This window comes from Canis lupus, chromosome 2 (assembly GCF_003254725.2).
Source record: "Canis lupus dingo isolate Sandy chromosome 2, ASM325472v2, whole genome shotgun sequence".
In the NCBI taxonomy this organism is placed as follows: Eukaryota; Metazoa; Chordata; class Mammalia; order Carnivora; family Canidae; genus Canis; species Canis lupus.
Genome location: NC_064244.1, coordinates 53,901,506 through 53,918,271, shown reverse-complemented (window position 1 = coordinate 53,918,271; position 16,766 = coordinate 53,901,506). Strand labels below are relative to the sequence as shown.

Below are 16,766 nucleotides of genomic sequence, written 5' to 3'. Positions count from 1 at the left end.
ATGAAAGAATCTCAAGAAAAAGTCCTTAAGCACATTTGAGACTTGAGCTAGGCCGAATGCCCCCCGGACATTGAGAAATGGGTAACCGATTGTCAGCGACAGTTGGACCTGGTATCAAAGAAGCAGTGGGGCGGCTAACTGACCAACACCTCAGGCGTTAAATGCTGATGGTTCGGTTGGTATCAGTCTCTTCCTGAGGTCGCTCTGGTCAGTCCAGAATATCAGGTTTTGGTTTCCTCTCTTAGGTTAGGCTATTTAATCATTGTTGATTGTTATCCTAAGAATATCAACAGGAATAGCAACTAATACTTAAATAGTACATACTCTGCACCAGGCTGCATTCTTGGGGTCTTAAATTTATGAATGCATTTAATCCTCACAGTTCTATGTGGATGAGAAGCCTGGAGCACTGACTCGTTATGTAATAGCCACCCAGCTAGTAGGTGATGAAGCCACATGGGGAGGCCAGGCAGTCTGCCCTGCAGTCTACCCTCAACTTCAAATATAGCATCAAAAAATACTAGTTTTGGTAGGAACTGAAAAGGCCATCTAATCCAGCTCACATTCTAAAGAATGTATGGTGTGTTTAGCTTTTCTAAGAGGAGTGTCATAGCCTATGGCATACCTCACATTTATTAGTTCTTTAAATTTATATTGGGCAACTACTGCCTTCCATACATTACCAAGTACTGAATATATGATGGTAAACAGACATTCTCTGCTTCCAGCCAAAGAACAAAACAGGCATTCAGAGCAAAACAAATACGTGAATATAAAACTATAGCTATAATGAGTACTACAGAGACATCTCGTATGACAAGCATATATTTTAGGGAGTTTTTGTTTGTTTGTATTCTAAACTTAGGTTAGGAATGGCTTCCTTGAGGAAATGTGTTTCTTGAGTTAGTATTTGAAAGATGAATGGGAATTAACTAGCTGAAGGGAGGAGGAACAATCCAAAAAGAGAAAATAACACATGCAAAAGCCCTGTGGCAGGAAGAACATGGTGAGCCGAAGGGCTGGAGGAAGATAAGAAGACGGCCAGTGTAAATGCAGCAGAGAGCATGATAGGAAGGGCATGGGATGAAGTGAAGTGGGAGGATGCTTTGGGTGTTCCAGCAGTGAAGGGGAGTGGGGGGCAGAGGGGAACCATGAGGGCCCTGGCGCAGCGGCACCTGATTCTGTCCATGGTAGTACATGCAATAGAAGCTGCAGGTGTCTTACATTAACTTATAAATAGCTTTTCTTATAAGCAGCAGTGGTTGTAGTATTCTCAGAGAATCAGCAGAAAAATCTATAAGACGTTCACTTGTTTGTTTTCATCCATCTTTTTAAAAGTCCCTTCACAAGTGTCACTGTTTGGGCCGCCATCACCACCCCTGCTCCATTCCTAGAGCAGCAAGGATACCACTCTTTAGGCTTTTTTACCCTATTGCATTTTGATACTTTAGATCATGTTTTTCCCTAAAGAAAAGAAAAAAATATTTGAAAGCTCCTTATTTATTATTCACCAGGTCCCTTTCCATGCAGTTGATGTGGAGGAGAGTCAAACCTTGGGGCGATTTGCTTTTGAAAGTGAAATGCCCCGGCCCTCAAACACCGGCTCTTTCATTTATCTGGTACACACAAGTGCCTGGGGAGGCTTTGTTTCTTTCCCAAGATCTTTGCTTTTTTCAAAGGTTGAGAAAACTCTTAAAGAAATTACCCTCGTACTGCACAAAGATCATTCCCAGTAAAGAGATTTCGGTGCCCATTAACACCTGGGGCGCCTCCCCTACCCCTGGCTGCGACTGTGGCCTGTGTGCCTCATTCATTCTGTGCCTCCTCCTGGATCTCTGACTGCAGAGCCCAGTACAGGACATCTGAGCTTTGTGTTCTTTACTTTCAAGCCCGAACAAGGGCCCCGGCCGAGATGGATTTGTTCGGCACCAAGATCACAGCTCTCATTGTCTGGGGAGTTGCCAAGGCTGCTGTCCTCTGAGCCCAGCATTTACAGCAACACCCCTGTCGCTGCTCTTACTACTCTGCAGCAGGCTGAGCAGTGCTTGTATTCTTGCCCCCTTTCCCCTAAGTCTCAAAAGGCTCCAATTTTACTGAAGTGTAATTTTGTATCCTGGGTTGAAAGAAATGATCGCTAAGTGTTTCTGATTGTCCAATTTATTTTTAAGAGGCACAGATCTATCTAAAAGCAACCTAATAGTCTTATTTATTTTTATATTATGAAGTAGGAGTCTTATCATCGCTGAATTGTTTAAAATTCAAAGGCTTGCCCCAGCGTGTCGTAGCAATGTGAGTGAATCTTTATTGATTGTCTCCAGGCAGTGTTGGTCCAGAGAGTACTCTTTATTCTTGTTTTGTTTTGCTTTTCTGATTGCAGAAGGAACTGTTATTCTTTTCTAAAAATACAGAAAATAATGAAAAGTATAAAGAAAAAATCAGAATTGCTCATAATTTTACTACCCAGAAATCCACCAACAACATACGGGGTATTTCTTTTCTGTATTATTTGTTAAACATAAATATCTTTTATTCATAAAATTAGTATTATTATATACCTATAGCTTTGTTATTTTGCTTTATTTTTTTAACTTAATGCTACATCATGTTTTTCCCCTATTTAAAAGTCATTTAAAATCAGTTTCTTGCATAAATAAAGTATTCTTTGCTTGGCTGGACCATGATCTGACTTATTCTCTTGCAGTGGGAAGAGGAAAGGAACTTTGGTGCATCCCTGTTACTCCCAGGCCTAAAGCAAAAGAACTCGGTGGGGTTGAGTTCCCAGTTGTATGGCTATGCACTTCTTGGTAAGCTAAGTGATCCTGATAAATATTGTTCTTCGTGGACAGAACTGATGCATTCTTCTACTTGTAATAAACTTTTATTTCAGTATAACTGTGAAATTCCAATAACAGCTTTCATTTTTAGATACAAAAATAGACCTTAATAGCCTTTCAGGTATGAGCTTATACTTTAAGAGACTGTAAAAAGGGTTCTAAAACCTGTTTACCACTGGTGAGGTGAAAACTAGTCCTCGTGGCTTTAGATCATATTTAGTGGTAATCAGTGTGAGGAAGGGATAAGGAAAGGAAAGTTCTGGCCCTCTTTTGGGAGAACCAGCCAGTAAAATCTTTCCCAGTACTAAAAAGGTCTTTCTGTTTCTTTTAGACCTAAAGTCCAGGAGGTAAATTAAGAGTTAGTGTTGAACGCATATCCTTGGTATTATTTCCAGGTGAGCGAAGGGACACTCAGCACATCTAGTAGCACTTTGGGAAAGCAGAGAGATTCATTGGCACAAGGTGACTGTTCCATGAAGGGGGATGGCTCCTTTACTTTCATGCCCTGATTGCATTGCAAGTCAGGTCAGGGGGATGAAGCCTCAAGAACCTGGGTTTTGTAGAATCAGGGCAGATAACATGTATCCTAACTGTGTGTAAAATGTGTCCTGATTTACAGAAGTCTGTTAAATGCATATTATTTCACTATGGTTCCATTCTCTCTTGAGTAGACAGGCTGTTTCAGAAGGCACCTTCTCTTGACCATACGCTGCTTTGACTTACCTTCATTTTATGGAAATCATCAAAGTTTCTGCAGTTTTAAAATTGATCTTCACCAGCAACATGTTGGTGTGGCATTCTTAGATGCCGGTTCTGATACAGACTGATGTAGGGAGAGGAATTTCAGAGTTTATCAAATGGCTGTCAGATTAGCAAAGGATTGACCGCTCCTTTTAAACGTTGTTTTCTCCTTTACACCGTCTACTTTTTTGCTATTGACTTATGTGGTCTGTCCTTGCCTTCAGGTGAGCACTCAGGGCTATTAGACTGTAGGTAAACTGTTGAGGGAGTTGTCAGGGCTAAGAAAAAGGACGTTGTTGCTGTTGTTTCTGCGCAGAGGCCTTGGTGCTTGGGGACTGGCAGCTGTCCCATCAAAAGCCCTTTGCTCTCACCATGTCCTGTGCTGTGCAGCCTCACTCAGCCCCAGTGGAAGCAGCTTCCCAGAATGTGACTGCAGTCCAGCCCCAAACATCTTAAAAGGCTAAAATTAGCCGTCACCTGATAAGCTTTGCCTATTTATGTCCTACTAGAGCCTTCCCAAATCCTCCTTCCCAGAAAAGATAAGTGAAGGTGGCTTTAAGACCTGGCAGCTCAAGGTGACTTTGGCCATTAGTGCAGAGAGGGCTTCTGTTCCACAGAAACACAGAGACAGCCCCCCACCCCACATGAGGACCCTGTGTCTAGAGTCCACATCTTAAGCTCCAGTTGTGATGGTTTGAGGCACCAAGAAACACATTCATGTCCCAGGATCCAAAAAAGATGATGAAGACTTTATGATTTAAGTGCTGATGAAGTTCAAATAAAGGAAGAAAGAACAAAATGAGGTGGTTGGTTTTTTTTGTTTTGTTTTTTTTCCATAAGAATAGTTGATGGGAGGTGTTTTGGAGCATTTTGAAAAATGTCAAACATTTGCTGGCGGGGAAAGTTGTCATATGTTGACAAGATATTCACTGTAGGAGAGTTGTGGGATTTCTTTTTCTGAGGAAGATTTTGTTCTTGAAGCAAAAATAGTATTTCAGTTGTTTGACTCGTTTTATAAGAGTAGTTCCACTTAAAGAGACAGCTATATCAATCTCTCTAATAAATTCCCCTCTGCCCTGTGATTCATACATCCTCATGATAATTTCCACCAGCCCAAATTAAAAAGAAGAAAAGCAGATTCATACAATTTTATATTAAAAATGGATTCAGTGAATTTCAGCATATTTTTCATCGTCTATCTGAAATGGCACCAAGTCGTTGGATGGGATGAGGCTCTTGGTACAAATTGGAGATGCTTCTTCTCCATTTCTAGAGTGGCCAGGTGCACATTCACTTTTGCTTTCGAGTCTTCAGCCTCAGACATGGTGGGAAGCCATAGCTGAGGCTTCTTCATTATTCTTTTTGGCCACAGGGAAGGTGGAGTTGCAGCGAGGGCTGCGGGCTGTGTACCATAACATGCCCTTGCTGTGGCAACCTGGCTACCTTGACAGAGCCCTTCAAGTGATGGAGAAGGTGGCCTCGTCCCCGGAGGATGGAAAGCTATGTGCGGAAGCGGTAAGTCCCTCAGTCCTAATCCAGTGAGCTTTAGCAGTCTCCTGTTCCTTGTAAGCCAGCCTGTGAATTTGTTTTCATGGTCTTCCCCTCCCCCGACTTCCTTTTCTTCTGTAGAATCATGTACTTACCTGGTTGAAAAGGAATGAAAAACCATGCACATTCTCAGTGTTACTAACAACAAGTATTAGAGGACAAGATTACTGTTGATCCTATAGCTCACTGTTTGGGAGGAGCACTATCCCTCTTCCCCCAAATTTAAACTGAGTTCAGTAAAATACTGCCCACTCCACTGCCCCTTCCCCCGGTAAAATCTGAGTGGTACCTCAAAAAGAAGTTAATGTTTCATTTTTAATTTTTGGCATTTCTGTACCCTTGTAGTCCCGGGAGACTCCGTGGCAATTATGTTCACCCATAAAAGCCTTCAAGAAACGAATCTGGGGACTAGAGATGGCACAGTCTTGTTTTGCTTCCATCACACCATTCTGTGGTGGGGAAATGGGGATCGGATGTTCCTTTCAGAGTTCTGAGGGGTTCACTTTGCTTGCACTAGGCAGCTATCTTCGCACCAGCCCCCATATGCGTCTCTCAATCACCTGGGACTCTGGAGCCTAGGAAGCCACTGGACTCAGCTCAGCTCAGGCTACAGGACACGGAGCATCCTTACGCCCCACAGGCAGCCAATGTCTGCTCCTGTCCAAGCAGCTGTCACGGGAGGGGACCTGGCTAGACGTTGTTTATTGCATTACCAGGGTGTTAAAGTTAACTTTGAGCTCATTCTTGGTTTTGCCTTGACGCCAATCACTAGGACTCACTCCTTGGCTTCATTCTAGGCGTGAGATGCATCCGTCTGGTACCTGTATTGACCAGATACTAATGTCTAATAGATCATCATGTTCTTTGGCAGACACTGGTAACAGAACGTACACATTCCTAGACATGGATTCATACTTAGCCCTGCTGTAGTCAATTCTAGTGGTCAGAAACACAATATTACATAGAAATTCTGTGCCAGTGAAATACTCCTTCCAATCTGAGCCAGATTTGCGTACTTTGTGATCTGTCTTAATAGGAATGTGATTCCCAATGTCAGCAAGATTGGAATATATGTTGGATTTGGGTATCAGGTATTAAAGGGCCTTAGTGTTTTCTGGATTGTTGTTCTAATGCGACATGGTCTGAATTAATCAGTGTCCAGGTAGGTGCTCGTGCTGGCCTTGAGGTTGTAGAACCTCTGGGGATTAGGCCCCACATTGGTCGAGGGAAGGTGTGCCCCAAAGTGGATGTGGTGGGGGAGAGAGGCCAAAACAAAAAGAAACCTTCTGTTTTATAATTTCCTTACCTTGCAAGTTTACAGAAATCACCTTCTTAGAGTGAATTCCACGTATGCCTGTCGAATCCCTATCAGCGGCTTTAGATCATATTTAGTGGTAATCAGTGTGAGGAAGGGATAAGGAAAGGAAAGTTCTGGCCCTCTTTTGGGAGAACCAGCCAGTAAAATCTCTCCCTAAGTTACAGATGCCCCATGAGCTATATACTCTTTCTGTGAAGGAAGCTTGCTGGGTTCAGAGGCTCTCCCGCACATTCAGAATGGTTCTCTGTTGGTTGTGCTCTGCGGTGGTTTTTCTCCTCCCAGTTGCAAACCAGTTGAGGAAGAACGCCGACGTGGAAGAGGGGATTCTTTGAGTCCCCATGGAACTTAATGTTTGGATCCCTCCCTGGCTGACTAAAGGTGAAATCCGATGCCCCTGTGCTGATTCATTCACAGATGATTCTGAGCTTGCTTATTCGTACCACAGTTTTGGGCTAGGTTGTCCCTGCCATCGGACGGGGTATTCCTGATGTAAAATCATAGCCACATCTCTTTCTGATAACTTTCTAAGAGCAAGAGTTCACAGGTTTGCAGACTCCAGGTGTCCCTTCCCTTCCCTTGCCCAGCCTCTCTTCGTGGTGTGTTTTCAGGGCCACGGTTTAGTCCCTGCCCCTCTTTCTGTTCCACAGCTGGCTGTGCTGGACAGAACGCTGACGGCTCTGACTGCCCCGGCCCCGCAGTCTTCAGAGGAGCAGCCCCGAGAAGGGGAAGACGGCCAGGGCTCAGGAGACCTGCTGGAGCAGCTGGACATAGAGGAGACGGAACAGTCCAAGCTTCCCCGGTACCTGGAACGGTTTAAGGTGCGTTGTAGCAGAACGGAGCGGAGCCCCTCTCGGTTCTGGGCATCAAACGTGCCTCTCTGCCGTGCTGACAGGCAGTCCTTCCGTGCATCCCTGTCATACAAAGGCATGAAACACTGACATCGCAAATGAGGCTTCAAACAGGAAGCCGTCTTAAAAGAAACAAATGGAATTTTTATGTTCCTTTTTGTGCGTGAGCTAATGGGTCCCAGTTTTGTTCACTGGGGCAGCATGTCATTACGCAGTCATCCCTGACGCACCTGATGGCTGGGCACTAGCCTGCCGCCCCGGAGCAGTCGCCCAACTCCAGCTCCAGGTGGAAAGGATCTGGTCATTTGTCCATAGTGCACCAATGTGCTTCATGACCCAGAAACCCAAGTGGAAATTAGCCAGATCTGAGTATGTTGGAGATGAGATGCAGGCATTACCTCTGGCTTGGCTTAGTGTTGTGCACTCGGGCCCTCAGAATATTTTTTTGAACTGCATGGAAGATGTAAACGAGTTTCCACTGTTTCTTTTTCAAACAGCCAGGAGCGCTCAAGCTGCCTTTGGTACTTTCAACTACATGCCCCAAAATACTCTGTGATCCACGTCAGGGGAGAAGGGCTGTGTTGGCAGGTTAACCCCTTGGGCCCTTCCTTGCTTTGCTTCTCGTCTATTAAGTGCAAAGAGAAAAATGTGCTGCCTGATGAATTTTTTTTAAATAATAAATTTATTTTTTATTGGTGTTCAATTTGCCAACATACAGAATAACACCCAGTGCTCATCCCATCAAGTGCCCCCCTCAGTGCCTGTCACCCATTCACCCCCACCCCCCCTTCCCTTCCACCACCCCTAGTTTGTTTCCCAGAGTTAGAAGACCTTCCCATCCATGCCAGCTGTCCTCGTGTGTCATTTTGGGGCAGAGAAGTGTCATTTTGTGTGATCACCACAGAGATCTATTCAGCAATGCTCTGGAACAAACTATGGGACAGCTCTGTCCCCATGTTATGAGGATTCTTCTGTACTTGGAGCAGTAATTCTGTAAAGTCTTCATTCAAGGTCCCTCTTTTAGAATTTGAAAACCGAGAAAGAAACGTTAATCGGTATTAGGTACACAGAGAATTGGCGGCTAAGAACTTATGGACCTATCTGTGTACCTCTTAACTTTGCAGTGTAGGAAAGGCTAAAAAACAAAACGTGCTGCCACAACGCTCCTAAAAATGACTGCCTCTTCCTCTTATTTCTTACATATTTAATCACGGAGACTAGAAACCCGTGCTGCATTAAATTCTCAGTCCTCATTCTTCTATACATGCATTTTTTTTGAGAATCAAAAAAAAAAAAAAAAAGAGAGAGAGACAAAATTTGCTAGCTCCCGGCTGAGTATTAGGCACCAGTGCATTACATTTGTCTTTACTGTAGCTCTGCGTGGGGGATGTCGCTTTTCCCATGTTACATGACACCAAGGCTGAGAGGAACTGGCCCATAAGTGACTGCTTCGGGATTTGAACCAGAAGTTCACGGACTCAGATTTGAGTCCTTATCTGCTGTCCCAAGCTGTCTCCTTGGCCCCAAACCACGGGGAAAGTGACATCAGAAAGAAATAATTCTCACTGTACATTTCTTTTTCTTCCCGTTGCCTGAATTTTCATAGTCTCAGGTAATTTGTTTGGGGGTCCGGTCCCTTTTTACAGGACTGACCCATCACACTGGGCTGTAGCCACCCCTTGACGCGTGGATCCTGCCCACCTCCCGCCTCCTGTGGGAGCAGGCCTCATCACCTGTGCCCCTGACTGTATTTGGTTATGGAACATGGGAATGTGTGGCATAGGCTACAGCTGGACCTTAAGTGGCTCTCTCCTGATGGTCTACATCTTGAAGCACTTAAGGGGATTAGTGTTTTTAGTCCTTTGCTTCTCCAGGAATACAATACCGACCAAACCAAGATGCCATTTCAGATGGAGCCGTAAGCAGTCAGTTTGTAAAGGCTGACCTGCAATGGAGCACAGCAGGTGGGGGCTTGAAATAGTGCGAGCACTCATGGGAACTGTTTAGCATGCCATTAGTAAAAAAATTCTTGAAACGATTTCCATCTGTTGAAAGGAACCCTGGTTAGGCAAACATTTATCTCTATTATTCTGCAGGAAAAAGATAGGGACGGCCTTGCTGCCATTTATCAGCAGCTTCTGCCATTTTGTGTGCACCTTAGAGCTCTTTGCTCTGGGACTTTGCTGCTTGGTTTGGTGCAAGTCAGGGGAAATGTGGATTTGTTATACTTGTGCTTTCTTTGTGGTTTAAAACAAGAAAGTACATGGAGCATCACGGCATATGGAGTTCCATTTACTGTTTGTGAGTGAAGGGAGAGAAATCACACGTGGTGCATCTTTGCAAAATTGCTGGACTGAAAAAAAGAAAGGGGGGGGGCAAATGCAGTGTCTAGATGACAGGTTCCCAATACAATGCCTTTTCCTGCAAGCAGAATGTGTAGAGATTTTACAAGTGACTGCATATCTTTTCCTCTTTGTCTTCTCCTACCTGCATCCTCCTCCCCACCCCACCCCCCATCTCCTCTTGTTCTTTCAGGATTTGCAGTCTAAGCTTGAGGCCCTGGGCAGAGTTGAGTCAGAGAGCCTTTTGGCTCTGACCACGCGGCTCATCCAGGAGCAGCTCCCCACCTGTGAAGCCGAGGACATGGCCACCTATGAGCAGAAGCTGCAGCAGTGGCATCTGGAGCGGGTGCACTTGATTCAGAGGGAGCAGGAGCAGAGGGAGAGGGCAAAGCGGGAGCATGAGGCCCGGAGAGCAGCAAAGGCAGCTGCCTCACAGGCCCGTGGGGCCCCGGCGCCCACCACCAGAGCCTCTCTAGAGCCCTGTCCTGAGATTCCCAGGGACCATGCGGCGGCCTCGGCCCCCTCCGCCTGCCTGTCCTCCTAAAGCAGGCCGTTTATGGTATCAGAGCCACAGTGTTCAACGTCCTAAGGCAGCGTGACTTCCCATGAGATGCTGAGAAAGGCTGCAGAACTGTGAGTGGCCAGTGGTCAGACCGAAGCCCCAGCTAAACACCTTAGATGCGGTGCACCCAAGGTGTATGGTGGGGTCAGGGATCGACGTTTAACACAGAAGGTCCCTGATCCGAGGGCACCCGGGAGGCTCAGCGGTGGAGCATCTGCCTTTGGCTCAGGGCGTGACCCCCGGGTTCCGAGATGGAGTCCCGTATCAGGCTCCCTACAGGGGCCTGCTTCTCCCTCTGCCTGTGTCTCTGCCTCTCTCTGTGTATCTCTCATGAATAAATAAATAAAATCTTCAAAAACAAAAGAAAGAAAGTTCCTGATCCATAGCAGTGGTGGAGGGAAGGGCCATGGTTCAACAACCTGGTGTCGAGCACAGGCTTCTGAATAGTCTCTCTCCCCCCAGGGGCAACTGTGTGTCTGGAGGCCTCGTCCCCCCAGCATCCTCCCCGCCTGAGCTGGGGGTGCGATGCCCACACGTCTCACCTTCTCCCTCCCCCGTGTCTCCTCCCTGTGGACATGAAGTTGGGAGAAATTGAGGACAAGAGTGAACACAGCACCACGAACCCACTGGCTTTCAAATTTCGGGCACCACCACTGACATATTTAGAATGGAAGGGCTTTTGAGGAGGAAGCTAGCTCTAGCCCTGAAGCCCCCTTGGCTTGGCTTCTCCATCTTGTTGGGGTAACTTCTTTCCAAAGCATTCTCAGCTTCCCCAAGGAGGTAAAGGCTTGCCTCTTGTGTCCACACGTGCACACATGTACAACCTGTCAACACCCATTTCGGTTGGAGAAGTCGTAGAAAACTAGAAGCAGGCTGGGGCTTGTGTGCATGGGTGATGTGGGTGATTGTGCAACTGAAACCGTTGGGAGGTGGAAATTCCTTCCTGAAGTTTCTCTGTGAAAGGGGTCAGGGGTGGCTCTTGCTTGCTGTGTAATTTTGCCTTTATGTACTGTGGCGTGCTGCTATCCGAGCTTGTGCTCTTTGATCAGGAACTGGTAGAAATAAATGTTCTGGGGTTCCTCTGCTGTGTTCTTTGTCTCAGGGAAGGGAGGGAAGGAGGAAGTCACACCTCGGTCTGGTTAGTGTGATTCTGAGCAACACCTTTCTAACTTCCCTCGTCTCTCAGACTTGGGCACTCCCCACCACCACCACGGCCACTAACGTTCACCAAGGACTGTGTGTGTGCCAGCAACTCAAGCCACCCTGTGAGGGCGGTGGGAGTAACGCGTCCTTGAATAAGGAAACAAACCGGGTGACCCGAGGTGAGGCACCCATGGCACACGCGGGGCCTTGTGGCTGAGCACGCCGTGCCTGCTGCAGGTACGAGGTCAAGACCACAAGCCAGCCATGACATTTGGTGTATCGGGGGCAGGGCTTTCTCAGCCACTCCCTTACTAATTCCAGAGGCAGGCTCAGGGTAGATCAGAAGGCCCATTTAGCTCAGCGTCCCTGACGGTCCTGGCAGGAAGCAGCATGTTCACCTTCAGCTCATAACCTGTTTACTCTTGTTTCCTCCCTATCTGCCCTTGCCATGCTTGATCTCCAGTTTTTCTCAGAGTGGGGAGCATGGACCCCCCCCCGCCCCCAGCCACAGCAAGATACCTGAGGCTCCTCCTCTCGGGACTATGTTGCCCTGGTGCCAACTTTGCATCTCGTTTCCACACCTTCTAGCTGGCTGCCCAGATCAGGTACATGTGTGGGATCTTTATTGCGCTCGACTTGTCATGGAGTCACGGGCCCTGAAAATTAGTTTATTGAAGTCGGTTTTTTCATTATGAATGAATTAGCATCAAGTGAATAGAGGCCAGAGATTCCACTACACATCCCATAGTGCACAGGGCAGCCCCCACGACAAGGAAGTGTCTGGTCCAAAATGTCAGGAGCACCAGCCAAGGTCAGGAACCGTGGCCGAGGGTCTGTGAGCAGGGCTTCCTCCGGCATGTTTGCGGCGATGCAGGTGGAACCCAACAATGTGTGTGCAAATGGCTCATTTGTGAATGGCATTTCTGAGGCTAGAAAAATAACATTTAATTATTTTAATATCTAGTCTATTTAATGAAATAATAGTAACTGTTTATCTAAGTCAATGAGTATAAAATAATGCAGTAATACAGGGTGGGCCATTACTCTTCCTCAACAAGGTTCTGGAAAAAAGGGTCAACGGTGATTGCATCTGGTGATATGTAACTGGGATCGGAAGCTGCCGTGATGGGAGCTGCCACCACTGCACCCAGTAACCTCGCTGGGCATGCATGGTGAGGAAGGGATGTGCTTGAACCGGGCTCAGAAAATGTGGTGTGGTTGTATTTTCGTTAAATGGTTAGTAGTAATCTTCAGAGCTGAACTTTTCGAACTCTGACGATAATTTTTTTTAAACCTTACGTTAGAGAATGGGGTAAGAGGAGTGCTTTTCAATGTCATTGTGACAGGGAAATTGCCTTTTATTCTAAATTACCACTTCTTCGCTTGAGAGTAACCTTTCCTTTTTCCCCGTCGAGTTGGCCTTTTTGCTGACGGTGCATGCTGCCTTGATGCCGTTCCCCATCTGGTTAACAGGAAGGTCCAAAAAGGCTGGTAGGGGATCCCTGGGTGGCGCAGCGGTTTGGCGCCTGCCTTTGGCCCAGGGCACGATCCTGGAGACCCGGGATCGAATCCCACGTCGGGCTCCCAGTGCATGGAGCCTGCTTCTCCCTCTGCCTATGTCTCTGCCTCTCTCTCTATATCTATATATATGACTATCATAAATAAAAAATAAAAAATAAATAAAAAAAATTTTTTAAAAACAAAAGGCTGGTAGCCATGGCCCTGAGGGGGTGGCAGTTACCACTGGGATCTTTGTGTAAAACAGTTACGCTCAGGCTCTGTAGGTTTTTTTTTTTTAGGCTGTGTGTTTATTATGTATGAATGTTAGGGATTCCTGATCCAAGCTAGACGTGTTCGGAAAACAAAGTTTACTCTTAAAAGAAGCATCTGAAAATTAATTCCACTGCAGGCCTTAAACGCTAGATCAAGGACTACATGGAAGACTTAGAAAGGATTTCCAAGAGGTACAGTATATTCTCTGATGTGCCAAATGGTAGGAGAACTTCACTTGCCTTTTTGGTTTTTGCAGTACTTCATGTCTGCAGAATTCAAAGTTCTAAACCTTAAAACCCCCTCCCTGGTTAATATGCTGACATAGTAAGGGGAATCAAACCCATTACAAACCTCCTGCAGTGACAGTGTGCTGGGCCCCAGCGGGCATCCATGGTTCCCAGGCCCAGCACAGGCGCTGGCTCATCACTGTACCCATCTTGATTACAAAAATTACCTTTAGCAACTCTTTGTGAAAGCCCATTTCTGCCGAGTTTAATTCCGCCTACTTGGGATGCCTGGGTGGCTCAGCGGTTGAGCATCTGCCTTTGGCCCAGGGTGTGGTCCCAGGATTCTGGGATCGAGTTCCGCATCGGACTCCCTGTGGGGAGCCTGCTTCTCCCTCTGCCTGTGTCTCTGCCTCTCTCTGTGTCTCTCATGAATAAATAAATGAATAAATCTTTAAAAAAATAATAATTCCACCTACTTAGAACGGCCCTGCAGGGCAGGGAGTACCACCTTCATTTTGCAGAGAAGACCAAGGCTTATGTGACTTGCCCAGGGCCACACCATTAGTAAATGAATCCATAGTGCTGGAACCCAAGGTACACCCGATTCCAAACCCACTTTTCAACAACCGCACCATGTGGCCACTGTGCCAACCTAAGAGAAGTACGTTCGTTCATTCAACAAACACTGAACGCCGATTATGCGTCAGGCACTGTAAAAGCAGTCGCCGAGGCTACAGCAAGGAACAAAGTAGACAAGGATCCGTTCCCTCGTGGTATTTACATTCTGTGGAAGGAGACTGTTCCTTCATGAGCACCCAATATGTCATGTGAAGAGGGAAAGCGGAGGCTGGCTAGGTGCTGGAGGTTGCAAGTTAAACCAGGTTGCTGAGGGACGCCTTCCCGGGAAGAGAACTTTCTACCAGAGACCAGTGAGGGTGAGGGTGAGCAGCATGGCGCTACCCGTGGAGAAGTGTGACCAACAGAGGAACCAGGCCCAAAGGCCCAGGTGCAAGCCTGCCTAGAGCGCCGGAGGTAGGCTGGGAGGCCAGTGTGGCTGCAGCAGGAAGTAGAAGGTGGAGGGTAGCAGGGGATGAGGCCAGACGGTGTTAGTAAGGACGCTGGCCCTCACTCTGGGATGAGAACCCGTCGGAAGTTCCCATGGCGTGCTCCGACCTAATATTTTCGGGGGCTCGCTAGTCTAGCTGCTGCTATGTGGTGAACGACCGTGGAGAGCAGAGTTGGGACACGGCACAGTCAGGAGGCTACCACGAGAATCCAGGGGAGAAACGATGGGCTTCGACAGAGGTGGTCACAGTAAGTGTGACGGGAAGGGGCCAGACTGGGTGTATTTGGAAAGAAGAGCCAGCAGGCCTGCTGACAGGCCAAGCACTTTTATCTGAGCAGCTGGAGTAACGTGCTTGCCATTCAGTGAGATGGGAAAGCCCTGGGACAGAAGTAGTTTGGGGAGCTCAGGGGACATGTTAAATTTGATTTGGGTTTTAAAGATCCTTATTCACTGCATGGGGCTCTTAATAGACAGCTGGATGTGAATTTGGAGATCAGAGAAGAGGTTCGGACTGGAGACCCCAGTTGCAAAAGTCAGCTTAAACCCACGGGAGTGCATTACAGTGACTGCAGTTTGGATTTGAGTAGAGACTTGGAGGGGGAAATGGAGCGATGCCTACTTTTTATGGCGAGATCATCCCATGAAGCCATCCTCATTGTGATGCTCCATCATCTGTGAAAATGTGGCCAGTAACACCACCCGAACCACCCAGGACACCTGCTTGTCTTCTGGGAACTGGGTGTGACCAGGTCAGTCTGCACGTATGACTCCATGACTTTTCAAGACACACGGTGTAACATGAGAGAGGAGATGCTGACCTGGCATTAGGCAAGAGAGCAGCAATTCCCGAGTGAGGAGTTTGTTGAAAGATCATTGTGGGGACACAGAGAAACATCTAGAATGAGCAAGGCAAGTATAAAGAGAAGGTGGAGTCGGTACTTCAGCAGACCTTTGTTGATTTACCCGGAAGACAGGAAAAAATGAACCCAAGAAAGCCACCTCCAGGGTCTAGAAAAGGACCAGCTGGAAGCGCATGACGTCCCTCCCCGCTCCTGCTGTGCCCGAGTCCCAAGGGAGGGGGATAGGAAATCCAGGGAAGGGTCTGGTTAGGGTGAACAACTGGCAGGGCTTCCCGGGAGCCCACAGCCTCCTGAGACCCAGGACTCACAGGGCCAGGATGGGGCCGTGCTGGCCCCGCACCCTCTGTTCCAGCCAGGACTTCTGGCACCGAGCAGTTTGGCGGTGGGATAGGAGGAGATGTACTTGGGCAGGTAGGATGGATGTACACAGATGTACATCTGGCGTGAGGCCTTGCCGGCCTGACTGCTCCCGTGCTTGACCCCTCAGGTCCCGGAGGCAGCCCCAAACCCCTTCTGCCAAACAGCAACTTCCGTCGGGACCAGTCGGGGAGTCACAGTGTTCTGAGGCACAATCGAAGACAGAAAGGAGCGCGTATCACAAAGGGACATCCCCAGGACTCGGGACAGGCTGCAGGAGCCCTTCAAGGCCAAAGCATCCCCTCTGCAGACAGACAGGGCCAGGGCTGGAGGGCTCTGTTGAGCCCGGCGTGGGCAAACGTCCTGTGGCCCCTGGGGGGACTGAGATGCCAGGGCCCCCCCACCTAACCCTCTGAGCTGAGTGCCCCACCCCCGACGTAACTGCTCCTGCTCCATTCGCCTGAGCTGTTGCCCCTGCCCAGAGTGTGCTTTCTGCCCGACACCGCGTGCGTGACACACACCCAGCAGGCCTCAGCTTAGTCCTCGCTTGTGGTGCTTTTCCCACGTCCCCAGAGCCCACCCTTGAGTTCTGGGAGCCCTGGCACCCCAGTGGAGGGCAGCCCTTAGGCTTTGTTTGCCTCCACAGGTCCCCACAGGACTAGCCACTGCGGGTGTAGAGCGAAGGTCGTGGGTGCGGGGAGCCCAGAAAGTCCGTCTTGGGAGGGATCACCTGGCTTGACCATCGTGCCGAGTCTCTCATGTTACAGGGAAGTAAAGGAGCTTCCGATGGATAGAGGGAGGTCAGGCAGCCGGCTGTGGCCGAGCGAGGGTTGAGGCTGGTTTTTGCTTTATGTAAGAAACCCCCCCTACCCTCCTTCATCTACACTGCTGTGCTTACTCGTTCCGGTCTCCTTCACCTCCCAGTTTCTGCCCTTAGACTCCCCACATGCTCTAGGGGTGGGTTAGAGATGGTAACGACGCAGCAGTCATCGGAGGAACACAAGGCCCTCTGCCAAAAGCCAGGGAGCCACTGAAAAAAAACACAATCAGCCCTCATGGACTCGTTCCCCCGCCGTGGGGGGCAAATCCCAACTCCCCATGAGCCCAACTCAGTGCAGAAAACAAGGGACGGCACAGCACACACGGG

The 16,766-nt window shown here is 48.0% G+C and overlaps 1 protein-coding gene across 5 annotated transcripts in view; it reads left to right on the top strand.

Moving 5' to 3' along the window:
* Positions 1–11,272, top strand: part of MRPS27 (mitochondrial ribosomal protein S27) — an 87,706-nt gene extending 76,434 nt beyond the window's left edge. For all 5 annotated transcript variants that reach the window (XM_025446909.3, XM_049103808.1, XM_025446910.3 and 2 more), the window contains 4 exons: positions 2,702–2,804; positions 4,948–5,090; positions 7,089–7,259; positions 9,825–11,272. In XM_025446909.3, coding sequence (XP_025302694.1) covers positions 2,702–2,804; positions 4,948–5,090; positions 7,089–7,259; positions 9,825–10,175 — 768 coding nt within the window. In that variant the 3' untranslated portion in view covers positions 10,176–11,272. The remainder of the gene's footprint in view (positions 1–2,701; positions 2,805–4,947; positions 5,091–7,088; positions 7,260–9,824) is intronic.
* Positions 11,273–16,766: the final 5,494 nt, after the last annotated feature.